Raw genomic sequence first — 17,703 nt, forward strand, 5'->3', positions numbered from 1 at the left:
TTCCAGGGCAATTTGGTACAACTCTTCCTTTTAGGGTGGTAATTTTGAAGTATTTATTAACATGTTAAATGGGGTATGCCCCATGATTTTATCCCGAGAAACCCTTCAGTCACCTCTGCTCAGGCATTGACGGCAGGTGAAATAGAAGTTTTGGGTCCCATCCATTCACTTTCCCTTGGAGGCCATTAAGGTGAACTTAGTTCTGCCAGCTCTCTATCTATCTGACTCAATTTCCCAGGACTTTTACTCTTCTGAAAGCCACCTGCAAATATGTGTAACATTTAATCTTTTATTTTTAGACATCCATGGACATTTGACCTCTTCTGAACATCATCTGTGTGTTCTAAGTAAAATCTAGTTGTTTACCTACAATACCATTTCTCTATGAACTTGTGTACATTCTCACTAAATGAAAACCAAAACCAAAACCAAAAGGTTACTCATGCCACTGGTAGGTGTAGTTCTACCTGCTAGGGAGACTGGGGCTAAGGATTGCTTGAGCCCAGGCATAGTAAGACTCAAAAAGAAAAAAACAAAAAAGCAAATAAAACAAAACAAAAACCTGCCTGATATACTAGACTTACTGAATCTGTTGACTAATACTTAGTTTTCCTTGGTTTTGCAAACAATCACTTGAATATATTGTTATTTCTACCCAATTCTCTTCTCTTCTCTTATAGGAATCCAATCGTGAATATAATAAAAATTTTACCTTTGTCCTGTTAACTGTTTTTTCTTCTGGGTACAATTTTGGATCTTTTTCACTGATTAATCTAATGGATTGCTAAATTATTTTTTTTTTAAAACCTACTTTTATTTATTTATTTATTTATTATGTATACAGAAGAGGGCGCCAGATCTCATTACAGATGGTTGTGAGCCACCATGTGGTTGCTGGGAATTGAACTCAGGACCTCTGGAAGAGCAGTCAGTGCTCTTAACCTCTGAGCCATCTCTCCAGCCCCGCTAAATTATTTTTTTAACATTTATTTATTTATTATGTATACAGCATGTATGACTGCAGGCCAGAAGAGGGCACCAGATGGTTATGAGCCACCATGTGGTTACTGGGAATTGAACTCAGGACCTCTGGAAGAGCAGTCAGTGCTCTTAACCTCTGAGCCATTTCTCCAGCCCATGAATTGCTAAATTTACTAATTTTGTTTTATGTTGTATCCCATCCCATCTGTTGAATATATTAAATTAAATCTTAATTGTGGACAATATATTTTTCAAGCCTGGAATGCTCATTGATTCCTGTCAATGCATTCTATTTTTAAAATTATGAAAATACCTTTTCATTTATTTTGCTATCATTTCCTGTTTTCTTTAACATGTTAGTGATTATTTTTATAAAATAATTATCTGGAAAACTGATGGCACATGTCTGTAATCCCAAGACTCAGGAAGCTAGGACAGAAGGATGGCTTTAGGCTAGCCTGGCCTACATATTGAGTTCAAGGCAAGCATAGGAAATTTAGCAAGAGAGCCTGTCTAAAACAAAGACAAAAAGAAACACTGGTACCTTCAATATATGAATCATTTTTGGGGTCTGTGTCTGTTGTTTCTTTTCTTCCACTGATTATCATGTTTCCTCATGCACACATTGAGTGATTTGTTCTGTTGGATATCAAGTAAAAAGGAACAGTAGACATTCTACACAATACATTCTTTCACCATAGAGGGTTCCCCCTTTCCTCTCTATAGAGTGAAGAGGTCACTCAGTCTAGGCAGATGAAGCTGGCTTGAAGCTAGACTGCAGGTTCCTCCCTCTTTCCTGTGAATATCCTCTTAGATGTAGTTGTGCTGGCTCCTTTATGAACACCCTAGACCAGACATATTTGTTATTGAACAAATGGCCACATTTGGGCACCTCTTATTCTTTCAGCTCCATGCAACTACCAAAAGCTGGCTTATTGCTGCCTGGAGGCCCAGCCTCCAGCAGTGAAGGGCTCAAAATGAATCCACAGCATAGGCATGTACTAAGACTTTTCTATCTGAAGGGGTTAGGGAAAAAGATAATCACACACTCTCTTGAAGATTTCCTTCAAACCTTTTCTTTATTCTTCTTTTGCATTCTCTATTCCTTCTCTCATCCTTGATGTTTTCTTTCTAACTCTATCTTTACTCTTGATGTTTCCCTTCTAATTCTCCCATTCTTGATGTTTTCCTTCTAACTCTCCCATTCTTGATGTTTCCCTTCTAACTCTCATTCTTGATGTTTTCCTAGAAGGAAACTCTCATTCTTGATGTTTTCCTTCTAACTCTCATTCTTGATGTTTTTCTTCTAGCCCATTTTAACTCTATATTTATTCTTTTTCTTACAGCTTATATAACCCAGCAAAATCTTTTAGGCAATATAAAAATCACAACATGGCTACATTCTGTTTTTCAAGTGAATGATTACAATGAATACAAAACAAACAGTTAAAAACAGCATTTCCCCCATATCCCTTACATGATTAACATTTTAGGTATTGTAGGTGAGAAACAAATTATCCTGTTGTAGAATATTATTTTAAGGTGTGTTACTTTTGTTTATGTTACATTTGTCTAACTCTGTGAAGCTGTGTTATTGTGCCTGTCTAAAACACCTGATGGTCTAATAAAGAACTGAACAACCAATGACAAGACAGGAGAATGGATAGGTGGGGCTGACAGGAAGATAGAATATATAGAAGGAGAAATCTGGGGAGAGAGATCTAGGAGTGAGAGAGGGAGGAGGACATCAGGGGCCAGTCACCCAGCTACACAGCAAGCCACAGAGTAAGAGTAAGATTTACAGAAGTAAGAGAATGGGAAAAGCCCAGAGGCAAAGATAGTCAGGATAAGTTAAGAAAAGCTGGCTAGAAACTAAGCCAAGCTAATGACAGGCATTCATAAGTAATAATAAGCCTCTGTGAAAATTTATCTGGGAGCTGGGTGGTGGGCCCCCCAAAACGAGTAAAATGCCAGCAACAACATTATCCCAAGAGCTTACATACATTCATACCCAAGTAACTTGTTATAGATTAACCATGTGGGCAAGCAAGGTATTCTTCTGTCAGGTCTTTTACTGGCAGGCTGCATTTTGCAGTGACAAAGAAAAGGCCAATTACTTTACTACTTACCTTGAAAGGTAATCTTATAAGGAATCTTAAAGGAATCACAAACTTAAACTTTTATATATGAAAAAGAATCAGTCAGCTCTACTTTAAATCTTTAGGATACATACCCACTCATCAATAGTTTTTATTTTTTTTTTTAATCAGGAGATTAATGGCAGAAATGGGTATAAGAAGTTAATCATCACCTTTGGTCATCAACCAATCCTAGCAAGAAAAGTGTGTCAGGTAGTGATAACTGGGCTGCTTTGTTCTTGTTCCCTGACCCGAAAGAGTTCCTCATTCAACTATGTGCCTTTCTAAAACTTTAGATTGTCTTCTTGGGTTTTTTTTTTTTTACCTCAAAGCTATTTGATAAAAACGCCTTAGTCTAACTTTAAGTTATTTTCAAGGCTTTGTTTCAGCTGTGATGTACTCTGAAACCTGTGAACACATTTCTCAACATTAAGGTTAAAAGAATATAAGCTAGCTGGGCTAACTGGGACTCAATTTTTTTCTTAATCTTTAACCTGAACTGCAATCTATGCAGCTCCTTAGGTAATATGCATAGACCCTAGCTGTATAAAATTTCCCTGTATTTATTTTTATTCATCAAAACTCTGTATAAGCTAACATTATTGTTATTATCAATTAGACAGTACAGCTTAGAGAGGAATCATCTTCATAACAATCCACAGGTAAAAATGCTCAGTGAAATGGGATGTTTCCATGAGATAAATACACTACATTACAACAGTAGGGATCTCCCCACACCCAATCACACCATGCCAGATACCAGAGAAAGAGCAGCAGCAAACATGCAAAAGCACAACAGAAGCTGTAGAGACCCACAGAGGTTTCCTAGTGAGTTATTTAGGGTCCAAGAATCTGAGCTTGCTTTACTCAGCAGGACTGCATAAGAGGATGATTTGACCATGGGCATGGTTACCAGATGTTTGGAAGGGTCTACACTTGGCTGTGCAGTATGCTTTGATCTAGCAAGGGGGAGGTCTTTTGCTTTGGCATTGTTATAAAAAGCACTTTTGAATAAATGGAAAAGGCTGTTGGGTATTGACCTAGGCCCTCCCAAAGCTATCTTGTGACTGTCTGTCTCCTCTTTGCTATCTTTCTATCTAATATTTTCTTATCCCTCTATCCTCCTCATCAGAACCCTTGAAAAGGTGGGAGCTGGCCTCCCACAGATAAAACCAGAACTTGGGACTTAGATACAGAGGAAATAAGTAAGGGAGAGAAGGGGGCACTGCAGAAGCAGGTGGACATGTCTGGTTATGAATTAAGGATCAGGTGGTAGTATTCTATTCTTTGGGAGTAAAACTGTATATAAATAAAGCAGAGCAGTTAAAAGTTAGGCTGCAGCAAGTATCTCTCTGTCGGCGTCTGGTGAGATGGCTCAGCAGTTAAGAATGCTGACTGCTCTTCCAGAGGTTCTGAGTTCAATTCCAAGCAACCATAGAACCATTTATAGTGGAATTTGATGGCCTCTTCTGGAATAAAGGTGTACATGCAGATAGAGCACTCATATACATAAAATGAATAAATAAATCTTAAAAAAGTATCTCTGTCTCTATTTCTCTCTTAATCTCTATCTACTAAATTAGGTAAAAATATAGAATTTAGGTATAGGGATATTATATAGGAAGAAACTTAGGGTAAGAGTAGAATTTCCCTAGTGCCAGACCTGATGCACAGAAAACAGCATCCAGGAACAAGCAGTCACTGCGGACTTAGCAGTCTGAGAAAGAGAAGCCAATATAGAGCAGGGAAATAGTAACCAGATGTTTGTATATTCACTTGTAGAGAGTTTGAAAACCAGAAGAGTTAAGGTAGAACAGGAACAAGTACAGAAGTTCCTAGTGTTTGTAGAGGAGCTGTGTCCTTGGTTTTCTGACTATGGAACTCTGGACGCAGACTCATGGGGGAGAACCCAGAGTCAAAATGCAACAACATTATGAGGAGCATGGGATGGAAAAGATCACAGTGGAAGCTTTTGGACTGTGGGCACTAATTTTGAACAGTTTGGATCTGAGTCCTGAGTGGCAGGGGGGAATTTTCCCTGAGGCAGATATGGGGGGAACAAAACCTTCCACTCCACCAGAGCTGCTGCTGAATGGGAATGCTTTTACAAAATTGATCACTCAGGGTCCGTCCCCTCTTGACCATGAAGCTCAGTTTAAGGAGCAGAAGTCTTGGGATAAGACAAGGGAGGAATTGATAGCCATAGGGATTGCTGTGGTTATTCCAGCTACTTGCATGCACTTAGTGGGGACCTGATTTAGACCTGCAAAGAATTAAGCTCTGTACTTTCCCTTGCCAGCAGCTGATAGTCAGAGATGGGTAAGTCCTTCTTGCTAGCTGCCAACCTAAGACAGATTACACTAGACAGAAATGTGTATCTCCATGATGGGTAAGGCTGATTAGTAAAGAAGAAGATGACCTAAGACAGGCATAGTCTTTCTGAGGGGTCTGAGGGACCCTTTAAAATATTAAGAAGAGGGAGTTGTGGAGAGCCAGAGAGGTTTCCTAGTGAGAACTTACTCAGGGTCTGAGAATCTGAGCTTGGTTTACCCAGCAGGGCTGCATAAGGGGATGATTTGATCATGGGTGTGGTTATAGGTGTTTGGAAGGGTCTGCACTTTGGGCTTTGCCATGTACTTTGATCTAACAAGGGGGAGGTCTTTGGCCCCACCCCTTGGCATTGTTATAAAAAGCCCTTTTGAATAAACGGAAAAGGCTGTTGGGTTCTCCTGAAGCTGTCCTGTGTTTCTGTCTTTCTCCTTTTTGCTGTCTTTCTATCTAATATATTTTTATTCCTCTCTCCTCCTCATAAGACCATTGTAAAGTTGGAAGCTGGCCTCCCACAAGAAGGAAAAGACATTCTGGGGTCTGTGGTCTCGGGGCCTTGCCTGTCTGAGATGTACCCATCAGGGAGTTTCCTCCTGGTGGGCTGACACCTTGAACTTCAGTTGCAACCTGCTGCTCCTTTGATGAGGCCACCAGCACTGGCTGGTTTCCCTTTTTACTGCTGGTGGAGCATCCTGTAGCCGGACACAGCCTGGTCCTCATTCTAGACCCAGAGCTAGTAAAGAGTGCTGAGTTGGGCAGTTCACTGAAGAAGATTCTTCCTCCTGTGGAATTCACCACTCTCCAATGTCTTACTTGCATTTTCACTAGGATGCATGCACCCATGTTGCGGCCAGAGTTCAACTACAGGTACCTTATTCAATTGCTTTCCTGAAAGTATGCACACACACAGTAAATAAATGAATCACTCAATCAATGAATAAATAAATGTTAAAAGTATAAAAATAAAAAGTAATATAATTCTGTCAGGTTATAATCTCTTTTTCTCTGTCTCTGTCTCTCTGTGTCTCTCATGTTTACAGCAAGCTAGTCTTTCCCATCATTAGAATCTAGTGAGATGTTCTTGCCATCTAAGTATGTTGTCTACACAAAAGATATGAACATAAAATATACTGATAACCTTTTAAAAAAGATCTTGGAACTCAGTATTTCAAAATATTTTGGGCGTGTTTGTTCATGTATATAAGGGGTGGAACATGCATGTCATGGTGCATCAGTGGAAAGCTTGGGCATCAGTTCTTGCCTTCTACCTTGTTTGAAACAGGGTCTCTTTGTTCTTTGAGGCAAGGCTTGTTGGGCCTTGAGTTTTGGGGATTCTCCTGTCTTCACCCCCATCCCAGGACTGCTGGAATTACAGGTGTGTGCTACTTACCTGCCTTTACATGGGTCCTGGGGATTCAAACTCAGGCCCTAAATCTTGTAAGGCAAGTGCATTACCCACTGAGCTATCTCCTCAGTCCAGAGCTAGATATTTTTAAGTGTTTGTTTTATATTTTAAACAAATGAAGTAAATAGTCAGATACTTAGACATTTGGGCAATAAAATGTTTACTTTGTATAAATTATTTTATGGTCCAGGAACTATATATTTTAGAAACTCCAATAGAAAAAATAACATAATGGCAACACTTAGGGGCTGTACCTACAAGGAACTGTAGGGAACGTGAATACTTGTGGTCTCTTCTGGGTCACTATAGTCGTCTTTTCTCTCAGGACACAGATGCTGTGCCTGCTGTATCAGCACCCCACTCTTTGTCTTTTGGAGGGACTCTGAAAGGCACTCATATCCTTAAGCAGATTATTAAAATAGGAGCCCATGCAATGATACCCTTTTGGAAGGATTTGGGTACATAAAAAAATTAGAGATAGGTATGTATTTCTCACTTTCTACTTGTTAGAACTAGGTGTGTTACCTATTGACAAACAGGCCTGCTCCAGAGAGACCAACGATGAGCTATGTATTATTGATACACTGTCTACAAAATTATTAAACGAATAAACATAGCAATTGTATCAGAGTAAGAAACGACATTTCAAATTGTGAAGTTGGATTTCAAATGTCTAGAAACATGCAAATCTGTCTCTTTCCAGCAGAGGGCGAACTTCAGTTGCAAATCAGGACTAAAGCCACTTGAATTTTTCTTGATTTTTTTTTTTTTATAAAGTTTTTATGGTTTACATTTCTTTAAGATTCAGTTGTCAATTTGTGCTTGAAAGAAATGCATTTATTTATAAGCTACATGGATCCTGTTATTGAGTATTTGTTTTAAGGAGGGATACCCGTCAGGTGCAAAGGAGAGGCACAATGGTAACTCTTTCAGGCTACTTGAGGGGTTAAGAAAGAAAACTGCTTGAGCCCGGGACACCAGCCTGGGGAACATCGCAAAACCCTGCCTTGGAACACGGAATAAACATTTTCCAGAGATACAAGAATCAGGAATTTGAATGTGGCGAGGGACAGCTTGCTGATTTGGGAGAGGAGGGATTGCTTCACTAGCTTGGTTTGCTGGACCTTTGGGTAAGAAGTTGATAGCTTCTTGGCTGGGGCAGGGGACAAATCTTTGCTGAGTTGTCAGCCCAGCCAGCCAGTTCACAGATGTCGTTCTAAAGACCCACAATGCTGCCAGTTCGTTATTTCTGCAGGAGTTATTTTACCTAGGGCTTAGCCACATGGTGACCCCTCCACTGGTGACGCACACTGCAGGTGTTCAAATGGTTGTCCTTCTCTTCCGTCCCAGTGGCTGCTGCTTCCCCCGTGCAGTCTGGTCTGGGCATGGTGGGATTCTTGCAGTCCCTGCTCCTTGGGAGACTGAGGCAGGAGAGTTGCTTGATCTTACAAGTTTCAGACCAGCTAGATAACACAGTTGGACTCTGGCTCAAATAGACCCCTCATGTTGGTCCCAAAAGGTGTTTTCTATTCCCCAAGTTTCCTTCTACGTGGTCAAAGCAGTTGGTTCCCTTTAATAGTCTCGGGACACATGTTTATAAAGCTTCTAAAGTTAAAAAGTCATGCCATCTGTTTAAATGTTGGTACACATAGCTGATTTATTTTCAAATGTTCATTACTGAATTATAAAAATTTTTTTTTATTGCAAAGTAAAGGGCTTTCTGGAACTCTGATTCTCAAGTGGCACTTTTTCTTTTTAAAGCAACCTCCTTTTCTGGTTTTTTTTTTCCCAAAGGGTATACACATCTATACTGTTTGTTTTATTGTCTGTTTAAAAGATATATTTCTGTGTTTATATGTGAACAAACCATTTCCAAATAGATGATAGCCAGTTCTGTAGGAAGCTACACACGTGCACACTTTTGTGTGAGTACATGGTGTGGGCAAGGAGCACAAGGACAAGGGTTTCATCGCAAATGACTCTGGTTTGAATGTGTCCCTACAAGGCTCATGTGTTAGAATGTCAGCTCCCAATGCAGCAGTGTGGAGGGGTAGTGGGACTTCTTACAGCAGCTGTGGCCGTGGACCATGAGCCTAACAGATGGACTGATCTCAGGATGACTGAGTTATCACAGGACAGGTTGTTATACAAGCAAATTCTGCTCTCCCAGTCCCTTCTAGCCTTGGGCATGCTGTGGCTAAGCACAAAGGTCCTCACTAAGCCATGAGGGACTTTGTAACTCACTCAGTCTGTGATATTCTATTATTGCAGCAGGACATAAAAGGAGACAGGGATCTATTGGGTCTGGAGGAGAATTCCTTGGTCTTCACAGAGTGACCCTGTCTGCCGCTTCCTGCCTCCATCCGTGGCTCTTGGTGACTTTGCCTGTGCTGCTGGGCTTGGCTTTTCCTGCTTCCCCACCCGTAAGCTCTTTTCTCTCTTCTTGCCACTTGGAAATTTCTCTAACAGGCTGCACAAGCATCCAAGAACTGCTTTCATTGCTGCATTCTGAGAGCAGTTGTTTTTGTTACCATTGAGGCAGTTAACACATTCACTGTGCAGCTATCTGGGTGTCTGACATGATAAACATGATTGATTTTCACAAGTTAGCCAGTCTCTGTTCCTACTCTGCCGCCCTCCACCCAGAGCTGTGCTAGGCAGCTAACTATCTTGTGGTTTATATCTGAACAATATATATATTGTTCAAGGACATTCTCTTTCCTTGCCATTTTTTCCTAAACATGTTTTTCCCCTCTAACTTTTTCCATTTAGCTTGGTGAACAATCTGTCACTCAGGGTTTTTCCTTGTTGTCACATTGCACTTTCAGGTGTGCAGGACTCTCCTGAGTTTCTTTTCTTTGGCCTTTTCCTTTAGTGGAGGTGGTAAACAGCAGCGGATAGTTAAAGACACAGACGATCGCTTGCTGCGTTATCTAAGCGATCATTCTGTTCTAGATGTACTTCAGAGTTGCTTGTGTATATTAATACATTTAATCCTCATGAGGGTCCTAGGATACACACACCTCATTGTCCCACTTAAGGAAACAAGAGCAGAGGTAACCCTCATTCTCATATAGCAAGTGTGTTTGTCTGCTGAGCCGTCTCCCCAGACCTTTGCGTTGATGGTATTGAGGAGTTAGCTCTGTGGTCCTTGCTTAGCTTGTCTAAGGCTCTGGCTTCCATCCCTAGCATTTCAAAACAAGCAAACAGAAAATGCTTATTTACTCACTCTTCACGCTGCCTCATTGTGTGCTGCTGTGTGCCATCCACTCATTAATTTTTAAACTGCATGCTGTGTTATTTTGTCCATTAGAAACTGTTGTGGAATATTATTTTAAGGTATGTTACTTTTGTTTATGTTGCATTTGTTTAACTCTGTGAAGCTGTGTTACTTTGCCTGTCTAAAACACCTGACGCTCGAATAAAGAACTGAGCAGCCAATAGTGAGGCAGGAGAGAGAAATAGGCGGGGCTGTCAGGCAGAGAGGATAAATAGAAAGAGAAATCTGGGAGGAGAGATCTAGGAAAAAAAGAAGTAGCCAGAGAAGGAGGAGAACTCCAGGGGCCAGACACCCAGCTACACAGCAAGTCACGGAGTAAGAGTAAGATTTACAGAAGTAAGAGAATGGGAAAAGCTCAGAGGCAAAAGGTAGACAGGACAAATTAAGTAAAGAAAAGGTGCCAAGAAACAAGTCAAACGAAGGCCGGACATTCATAAGTAATAATAAGCCTCCATGTGTGATTTATTTGGGAGCTGGGTGGTGGGGCCCCCAAAAGAGTAAAAAAAAAAAATCTAACAACAAGGAATAAATGAACAGTCATATTTCTTTGCAAAAAACTTTCCAACTCTGCTAGCTCCATATGCCTATATTGCCATTTCAAAGACCCTCTAAATTTGACTAGGCTTCTGCAGGATAAATTTTTAGGAAAGCAGCTTTTTTATCTGGACAGCTTGGAAATACAAAACAACATGCAGTTTCTGATATTTCTTAGCGCAATCCCTAACTTTCTTAATTCCTGTAAAACTAAATTCCACTAACTCCCAGACTTCTGTGTGCCTGGGAACTTCTCAAGGAGCTTGCTAAAAATACAGAGCCTCAGGTAACAGATTCAAATACTTGGGATGTAAATATCCTCTAGACACCAAAATATGAAGGAGGAGGTGGGTTGTGGAGTGTGGAAGGCAGGAGCCCCTGAGCTCTGTAGACCCATACAGCGAAGTGCTAAAGAGATGGACTTTTCAGCACAGCCATTCAGGAAGCTGATGGAGTAGAAGGATTTATCCCCATTATTAGGTCCCTTGCTGCCTTTTGGGTAGTAGCCACCTTTTAAAATTCAGCTTGCAGCTGTGGTGGGAACCAAGGGTGCCTTGTGTATTTAGTCTACAAGTAGCTGAACTTCTCCAGAGAAAGGTCGAGGAGGAGCCTGAAAGGTTGTTATAGTCCATTTCCTTAAAAAAAAAAAGATTTATTTTTCTGTGTGTGGGTGTCCTGCATGCTGGGTGCCCACCAAGGCTGTAAAAGTGGGCTAGCTCCCCGGAACTGGAGAAGCCAACACCCCTAAGCGAGTTCTGGGAAACAGACTTGAGTCCTCTACAGAGTAGGGCGCTCTTAACTGCTGAGCCGTCTCACTAGCCCTGTATTTTTTTTTTTTTTAAGAACTCTGTTCAGTCCCACACCCTCCTTTTGTCTTTGGAGTTTGTGAAGGGAGCATGCTTCTGCCAATAGGAACAGAGGACAGTCAAAGGGTTTTAAAAGCTGCTACTGGGTGGCAGTTTTGGCCTTTTCTCTATGTTGGTATCCTTTTCTGCTGAATTGTGTATTTTAAAATTGCTTTGATTTCACAGTCTCTTGAATTTATTATCTTATTTCCAACAGGAAGGAGAGGGGGAAGGGATCTGTGTCTAAGCTGAGGCGTTTTGCCTTTATCCTGCTGGTAGGGTCCTACCAGGCTGCACACCAAGAGGGAGATGGGGCTGTTGCAAAGGGAGGATTACATTAGACAGAGTTCAGTCAGGACATCTCCTGGGTTTCTGCTTCTCTTGGTCTGTCTGTTGGAGGGACACTGTGAGAGCTGCTAAGTCCCTAGATCTATGTTTGTTGGTGCTTGGTCCATGGCTGTGGGAACAACTGCTCTGTGTAACTCTAAGGTGTGGGATATTTTGTTTCTGAAATGAAGAAGTAGGAGAAAGTCAACAAGAGTGGCCTCTGGGTCAGGGAAAGGAAAAAAATCTCCCCCCTGCTGAGACACACACAGCAGATCCTAAAGGGAGACAGGGAACCAGGAAAAACAAGATAAATTTCCAGGTGGTTTCTGTTGACTGTGCGATGTGAACCTTTTTTTCTGCCCTAAGTGCAGAGATGTTCAGTAATTCTGTGTCTCACTGATATTATTTTAATGGGAAGTTTTTTTCTCACAGGGATCTCCTAGGGGAAAATAACACTGCAGCAGCTTTCTGTGTTCTACATATGTGCTTTAAAGCACATAATCTATTAATAATAAACAATTACTAGCTTAATTATCTATTATTTGTTGCCTACCTGTGTGCACATTTCCCCAATACATATATTTTGTATGCTATAATATATATATATTCTCTATAAGTATCATGGATGGTAAAATACAAATGCATTTTAATGTTTTTTCCAATTTACACTAGGCTCCCCTCCCCCACTGCTGGGAACTAGATCCATGGCCTTACCATGCCCTAGCACAGGGCTTTGCCATTGAACTCCACCATAGCCCCATAGTAGATTTAAATTTTTTTCTTATTTTTTTGTATTTTTGAGATTATAATATAATTACAACATTTCTCCCTTCCCTTTCTTCCTTTCGAACCCTGCCATATACCCCTCCCTACTCTCCTTCAAATTCATGGCCTTTTGTACTAATTGTTATTGTATACATATATGTATCTGTACTATATGTATATTTATTCCTAAATGCAATCTGTTCAGTCTGTATAATGTTACTTGCGTGTATGTTTTCAGGGCTGGTCATCTGGCACTGGACAACCATTTGGTATCCTCTTCCCTGGAGGACCACCTCTCCTGCTCCCAGTGTTTCTCAGTTGGCTATAGTTCTTTGTGAAGGGTCGAAGCCTTGTGTGTTTCCCCTAAGCAGTTGGGCATGTCCGTTGGTGTCTCCTTGTTCAGCTCATATTTGGGCAGTCATGTTGGTGAGGCTTTATGGATGTAGCTTCTGATGTTACTAAGAAACACACTCCTACAGCAGACTGCCTGTTTCTCTGTCCCTTACAGTCTTTCTGACCCTCTTCTGCAATGTTCCCTGAGCCTTAGGCATGAGAATGTTTTATCGATGTATCCACTGGGACTGGGCTCCACGACACTACATTTTGATTGGTTGTGGTTTTCTTTAGTGGTCTCTGTCTGTTGCAAAGAGAAGTGTCCTTGATGAGGGGTGAAGACCGCATTTATCTCCACAGTAGATTTTGACCATGGATTTTATCAGTCACCTTATGATTTGACTTGAGTAATTTTTTTTTTAACTTAAAAAAGGTTCCTTACCAGACCAAGGACTAATTGCAATGAACATTTGCAAGTAAAGCCTTGTGGACAAAGGAGCATGCTGTGTGACACACTGCAGCTCCCAGTGCCACTACAATGAATGGATATGTGGTAGAGAGGTGGGCAACATGGAGGAACGAAGTGATTTTTTTTTTTAAATTTTAATTTCTGGGTTTTTTTTTCACTTTTCTTTTGGGAGGAGGCCCCAAAGGAGGAGGGCAGACAGGGAAGGACTTAGAAATAAGTGGGATGGGGTGTATGCTGTGAAATTCCCAAAGAATCAATGAAAAATGAATAGTTCCTTTTTTTTTTTTTTTTTTTTTTTTTGGCCAGGCTGACCTCAAACTCACAGAGATCCACCTGCCTCTGCCTCCCGAGTGCTGAGATTAAAGGCCACCACTGACTGGCTCCTCATTCTTAAAAGGGGTAGAAACTATGGATCTAAACATTGTAACTATCTTTGGATTTGTACAAAAAATTTCTCACGTAACACAAAATACTGTGCAGCAGCTTCCCCTGTGTCATTGTAGGAGTTTTTAGACAGGTGAGGTGTACTGAAGTTTGCTTTGACTGAGTAGCATGTCCACATAGTAAATACGAAGAGACACCTGAGTGAAAGCAGAAACACTGGCTCCATCCCCTCCTTCTTTTCTTACCAGGCTCTGTTATGTGGTTTACTTGTGACATGTCCTGAGGATCCACTGAGGTATTTAGAGCACATGATCATAGTCATCATTCAAAATGGTCTGGAAAACCTTCTTTGGTAAGTGTTGTTTTGTTGTGTGGTAGGGAAATATTTTGAAGGCCAAGAACTTTGCATAGTATCATTATAAGATCTTGCCAATGAACGTTGCAAATCAGGGGCTTGTTAAAGAATCCCTCCATAGGCTGTTAGGTCCCCAAGATTTAATGTGAACAATAGATTCACTGATTTTCTCAGTGTGAGAACAGAGTAAGCTCCCATTTGTGCTCCTAGGACAGAATGTTTCAAGGTGAGGATGAGAAAAGGGTGGCACACTGTTCTCAGGAACTCAGCAAATTCTGGTGATTCTGACCTGCCTCCTCAGGGAAGTACCCTCCCACTCCACATGCACACACATGAGAATCAGTGACTCAGTTATGGAATTACTTCAAAATGTAATTAATTTTGATCTTGCTTTGTAATTTTATTAAAGGGACATGTGCATTGATCCATCACTGAAACCAAAAATTCGAAGACTTTCTGAAACTTACCTGGAACAACTTTTTGGACTGGATGACCAGCTGGTAATTAATTAAGCACTTCAAAACACATCTTAAGTTCCGATGGAAATACCCAAACAGATTTTAGGTTTTACAGGGGGCAGGATGCATGAGGTCAGAATCTCCTTTGAATTGAGGCCATTCAGGAAAGTGATAACAACACACACAGAACCAAACACGTCCATTCTGACTGTCTGCCGTTCCCCCTCTCTTCCTCTCATGGGCAGAAATAGCATTCTGAAAGCTGGGTTTAACAGCACACTCTATAATCTCAGGAGGCTGAGGCAGGAGGATGGAGAGATTGAGGGGCAACTCGGGCTCCTTGGCAAGATCCTCTCAAAAACAAAGTAAAAGCCTTAGAGGATTCTTTAAAGGGGGATATTCTCTTTCCTTCCTAGTTACTCCCTTTTGTGTTCCACCCTCCACTGTCTGCTGGTGGCCCCAACAAATGAGGATACAGGGAATCATGCTTATAAAGTTATAACCAAAATGTTAATGAGATTGAACTTGAAAACCAGATCTGGTTGTCCCTGAAATGAGGACCTTCTCCAGCAACTCCTCTAAAGAGAAATGGGAGTAATAGAGGCGTTGGAGATTTTTAGAGCAGTGTGTGTGTGTTGGCAAAAATTACATGGAGAGAGAAATGTAAACAAAAATTAGATATGCTTAGGACAGTGTATGGCATTTGGTAATGCCAGGAATATGGCCTGTGTAAGCCCAAGTAAAACCTGGGGCTCTCAGTAAAGTTGGACTTTGAAAACTGCATTCAAAGTCATATTCAAAGTAAGTGCTGAGACACCGGGACACCAGGATGGGTTGTGGTTAGCCTTAATCCTCAGTGTTCTGCAACAGGGAAACAGATGCAGAGGACTGGGATGTTCTGCCAAGTCTGGGATTAGCTGGAGCACGAGTGCATGGGCTAGAACCCACGCATCTGATCAGAACTGATGTGCATTATGATGTGTAGATTAAGTAACACTACATCAACTACAGAGCTTTGATCTACTACAGAGTGCAGATATCTGCAAGCTATGTTCTCGGAGATATTCGGGGATAACCTCAGGAATTAAAAGAGAGGTGCAGGGGACAGGATTCTGGGCTTTCCATTTCCATCTTCTCTCTCTAGAGTAAGTTTGCTTTCAATGTTATTTTGACTGAAAAAAAAAAAACCCATTGCTGTAAACAGGCTAATATGTTTGAAAACACTGATGGAGAGAGAGAGAGAATAAACTTCATGGCCAGTATTTTGACAAGGATCACAGAAGACATGAAATCAGGTTGCACCAATGTCTGTAGAAGTCCCTATGGAATCTTTAAACTACTGGGAAGAATTCTAAGAGGCATCAACAGTTCAAACCTAAAGTTCTACTGGAAAATAGATATGCTTTGTGATAATAAAGCACAAAGGAAAAAATGATGGAAGCTGATTCAGACCTTGGTAGGAGTGTGGTAATTTGCCAAGGTATAGAACACGTACTATATAATTTGACAAAAAAGTAACTATGAGATTTGACCTTTCAGCAACACTGAAGAAAATGTCTTAGATATAAAAATGTGAATCTCCAGGTGCTCTGGGTTGCTTAATTAGAGAGCTCAGCCTAGGTTGGATGTGGATTAATTCACTCTTTCACACTCCGAAAAAAAAACATTAAAAATAACAACATTGAAGAATGAACATTAATCCTCAGTGAATTTGACATTTCAAATCATTATATAGTAATATTAGCTTTATTTTAAATGATTTTATTAAAATGATTTATTAGCTTTATTTTATTGATTTTACTTTTTTTTTTTTCAAGACATGATTTCTCTGTGTAACAGCTCTGGCTGTCCTGGAACTTGCTTTGTAGACCAGGTTAGCCTTGAACTCACAGAGATCTGTTTGGTTATGCCTCCCAAGTGCTGGGATTAAAGGCATGTGCTGCCACACCTGGCTGATTTTCACAAAAATTTAAAGGTCACAAACTATTACATTTCACATTGCTTAAGGTTGCTTTGCAGGATTTTACAATCTCACACTATACAGTTCTACACAGTAGGGCTGCCTATATCTATCTGCCTGTTCATAAAATATAATGTGTCTTGTCACTTAGAAGACTGGACATAGGGAACTGGGCAAGCCAAAAAGATGCTCTTAAAAAGCTGAAATTGCTTTCATAACCACAGACAGAAAGATGTTTAATTATGCAACCCAAGATGAGAGACTCAACCTTTGTGAGGAAGAGAGTAACCCCATGGACTCAATTCCCATTTCTTAGGGGAAAAAAAACTCCATATGTGCCTACTAATGACAAGAGAGCATACTTGGAAACTTCTCACAATGGAAAAGTTGAAACATAACAGCAAAGTGAGAGACTATCACAGTTAATGCCGCAATGCAGCCTGAACGACAGCTGTCCCATTGCATGTCTAGTTTATTTCCCTTCTGTCCTCTGTGTCAGAGTATTGGAAGACCAATCTTAGGACTTATTTCTGATATGGGACAGAAAAATCTCTCAGCCGGGACACAGGAAATGTTCAGTTACACTTAATTTTTTAAAAATCCTTAGGTGTGCTTCCCTGACAGGAAAAGATGGCCATAGAGAACATAAATGCAATGCTATGGTAGAGCATGGTGGCAGCCAAGGAAGATCTCTAGTGATGGTTTCCCACAGACATACCACGTCAAATGTCCTTCAGACTACAGATGTTTACCTGCCCAAGTGCTGGGGAAGCCAAGTGAGGGACCATGGAGCCAGCTTTCAGTGTAACAAAGGGTCACTGAAGGCAGGAAGGACATAGTTGCCTATCTAACCCGTCCCTTAACCTCAAGCAACTCAGCATCCAGGGAGATACCACACTGTGGTGATATTGTGTCCCCCAATATACTGTGCACCCTAATAAACTTATCTGGGGTCAGAGAACAGAACAGCCACTAGACAGACATAGAGGCCAGAAAATGGTGGCACACACCTTTAATCCTATGACTTGGGAGGCAGAGATCCATCCAGATCTCTGTGAGTTCAAAGCCACACTGGAAACAGCCAGGCATGGTGACACACACCTTTAATCTCAGGAAGTGATGGCAGGAAACAGAAAGGTAT

General features: G+C 40.9%; 1 protein-coding gene across 1 annotated transcript in view; it reads left to right on the plus strand.

Annotated features, from left to right (window-relative positions):
- Positions 1-17,703, plus strand: part of Fbxl13 (F-box and leucine rich repeat protein 13) — a 209,224-nt gene that overhangs the window by 1,829 nt on the left and 189,692 nt on the right. The window contains exons 3-4 of the mRNA XM_052720972.1: positions 14,038-14,141; positions 14,554-14,644. Of these exons, the coding sequence (XP_052576932.1) occupies positions 14,038-14,141; positions 14,554-14,644 (195 nt within the window). The remainder of the gene's footprint in view (positions 1-14,037; positions 14,142-14,553; positions 14,645-17,703) is intronic.

This window comes from Peromyscus californicus, unplaced genomic scaffold, assembly GCF_007827085.1.
Source record: "Peromyscus californicus insignis strain IS unplaced genomic scaffold, ASM782708v3 Scaffold_6__1_contigs__length_162567912, whole genome shotgun sequence".
Classification (NCBI taxonomy): domain Eukaryota; kingdom Metazoa; phylum Chordata; class Mammalia; order Rodentia; family Cricetidae; genus Peromyscus; species Peromyscus californicus.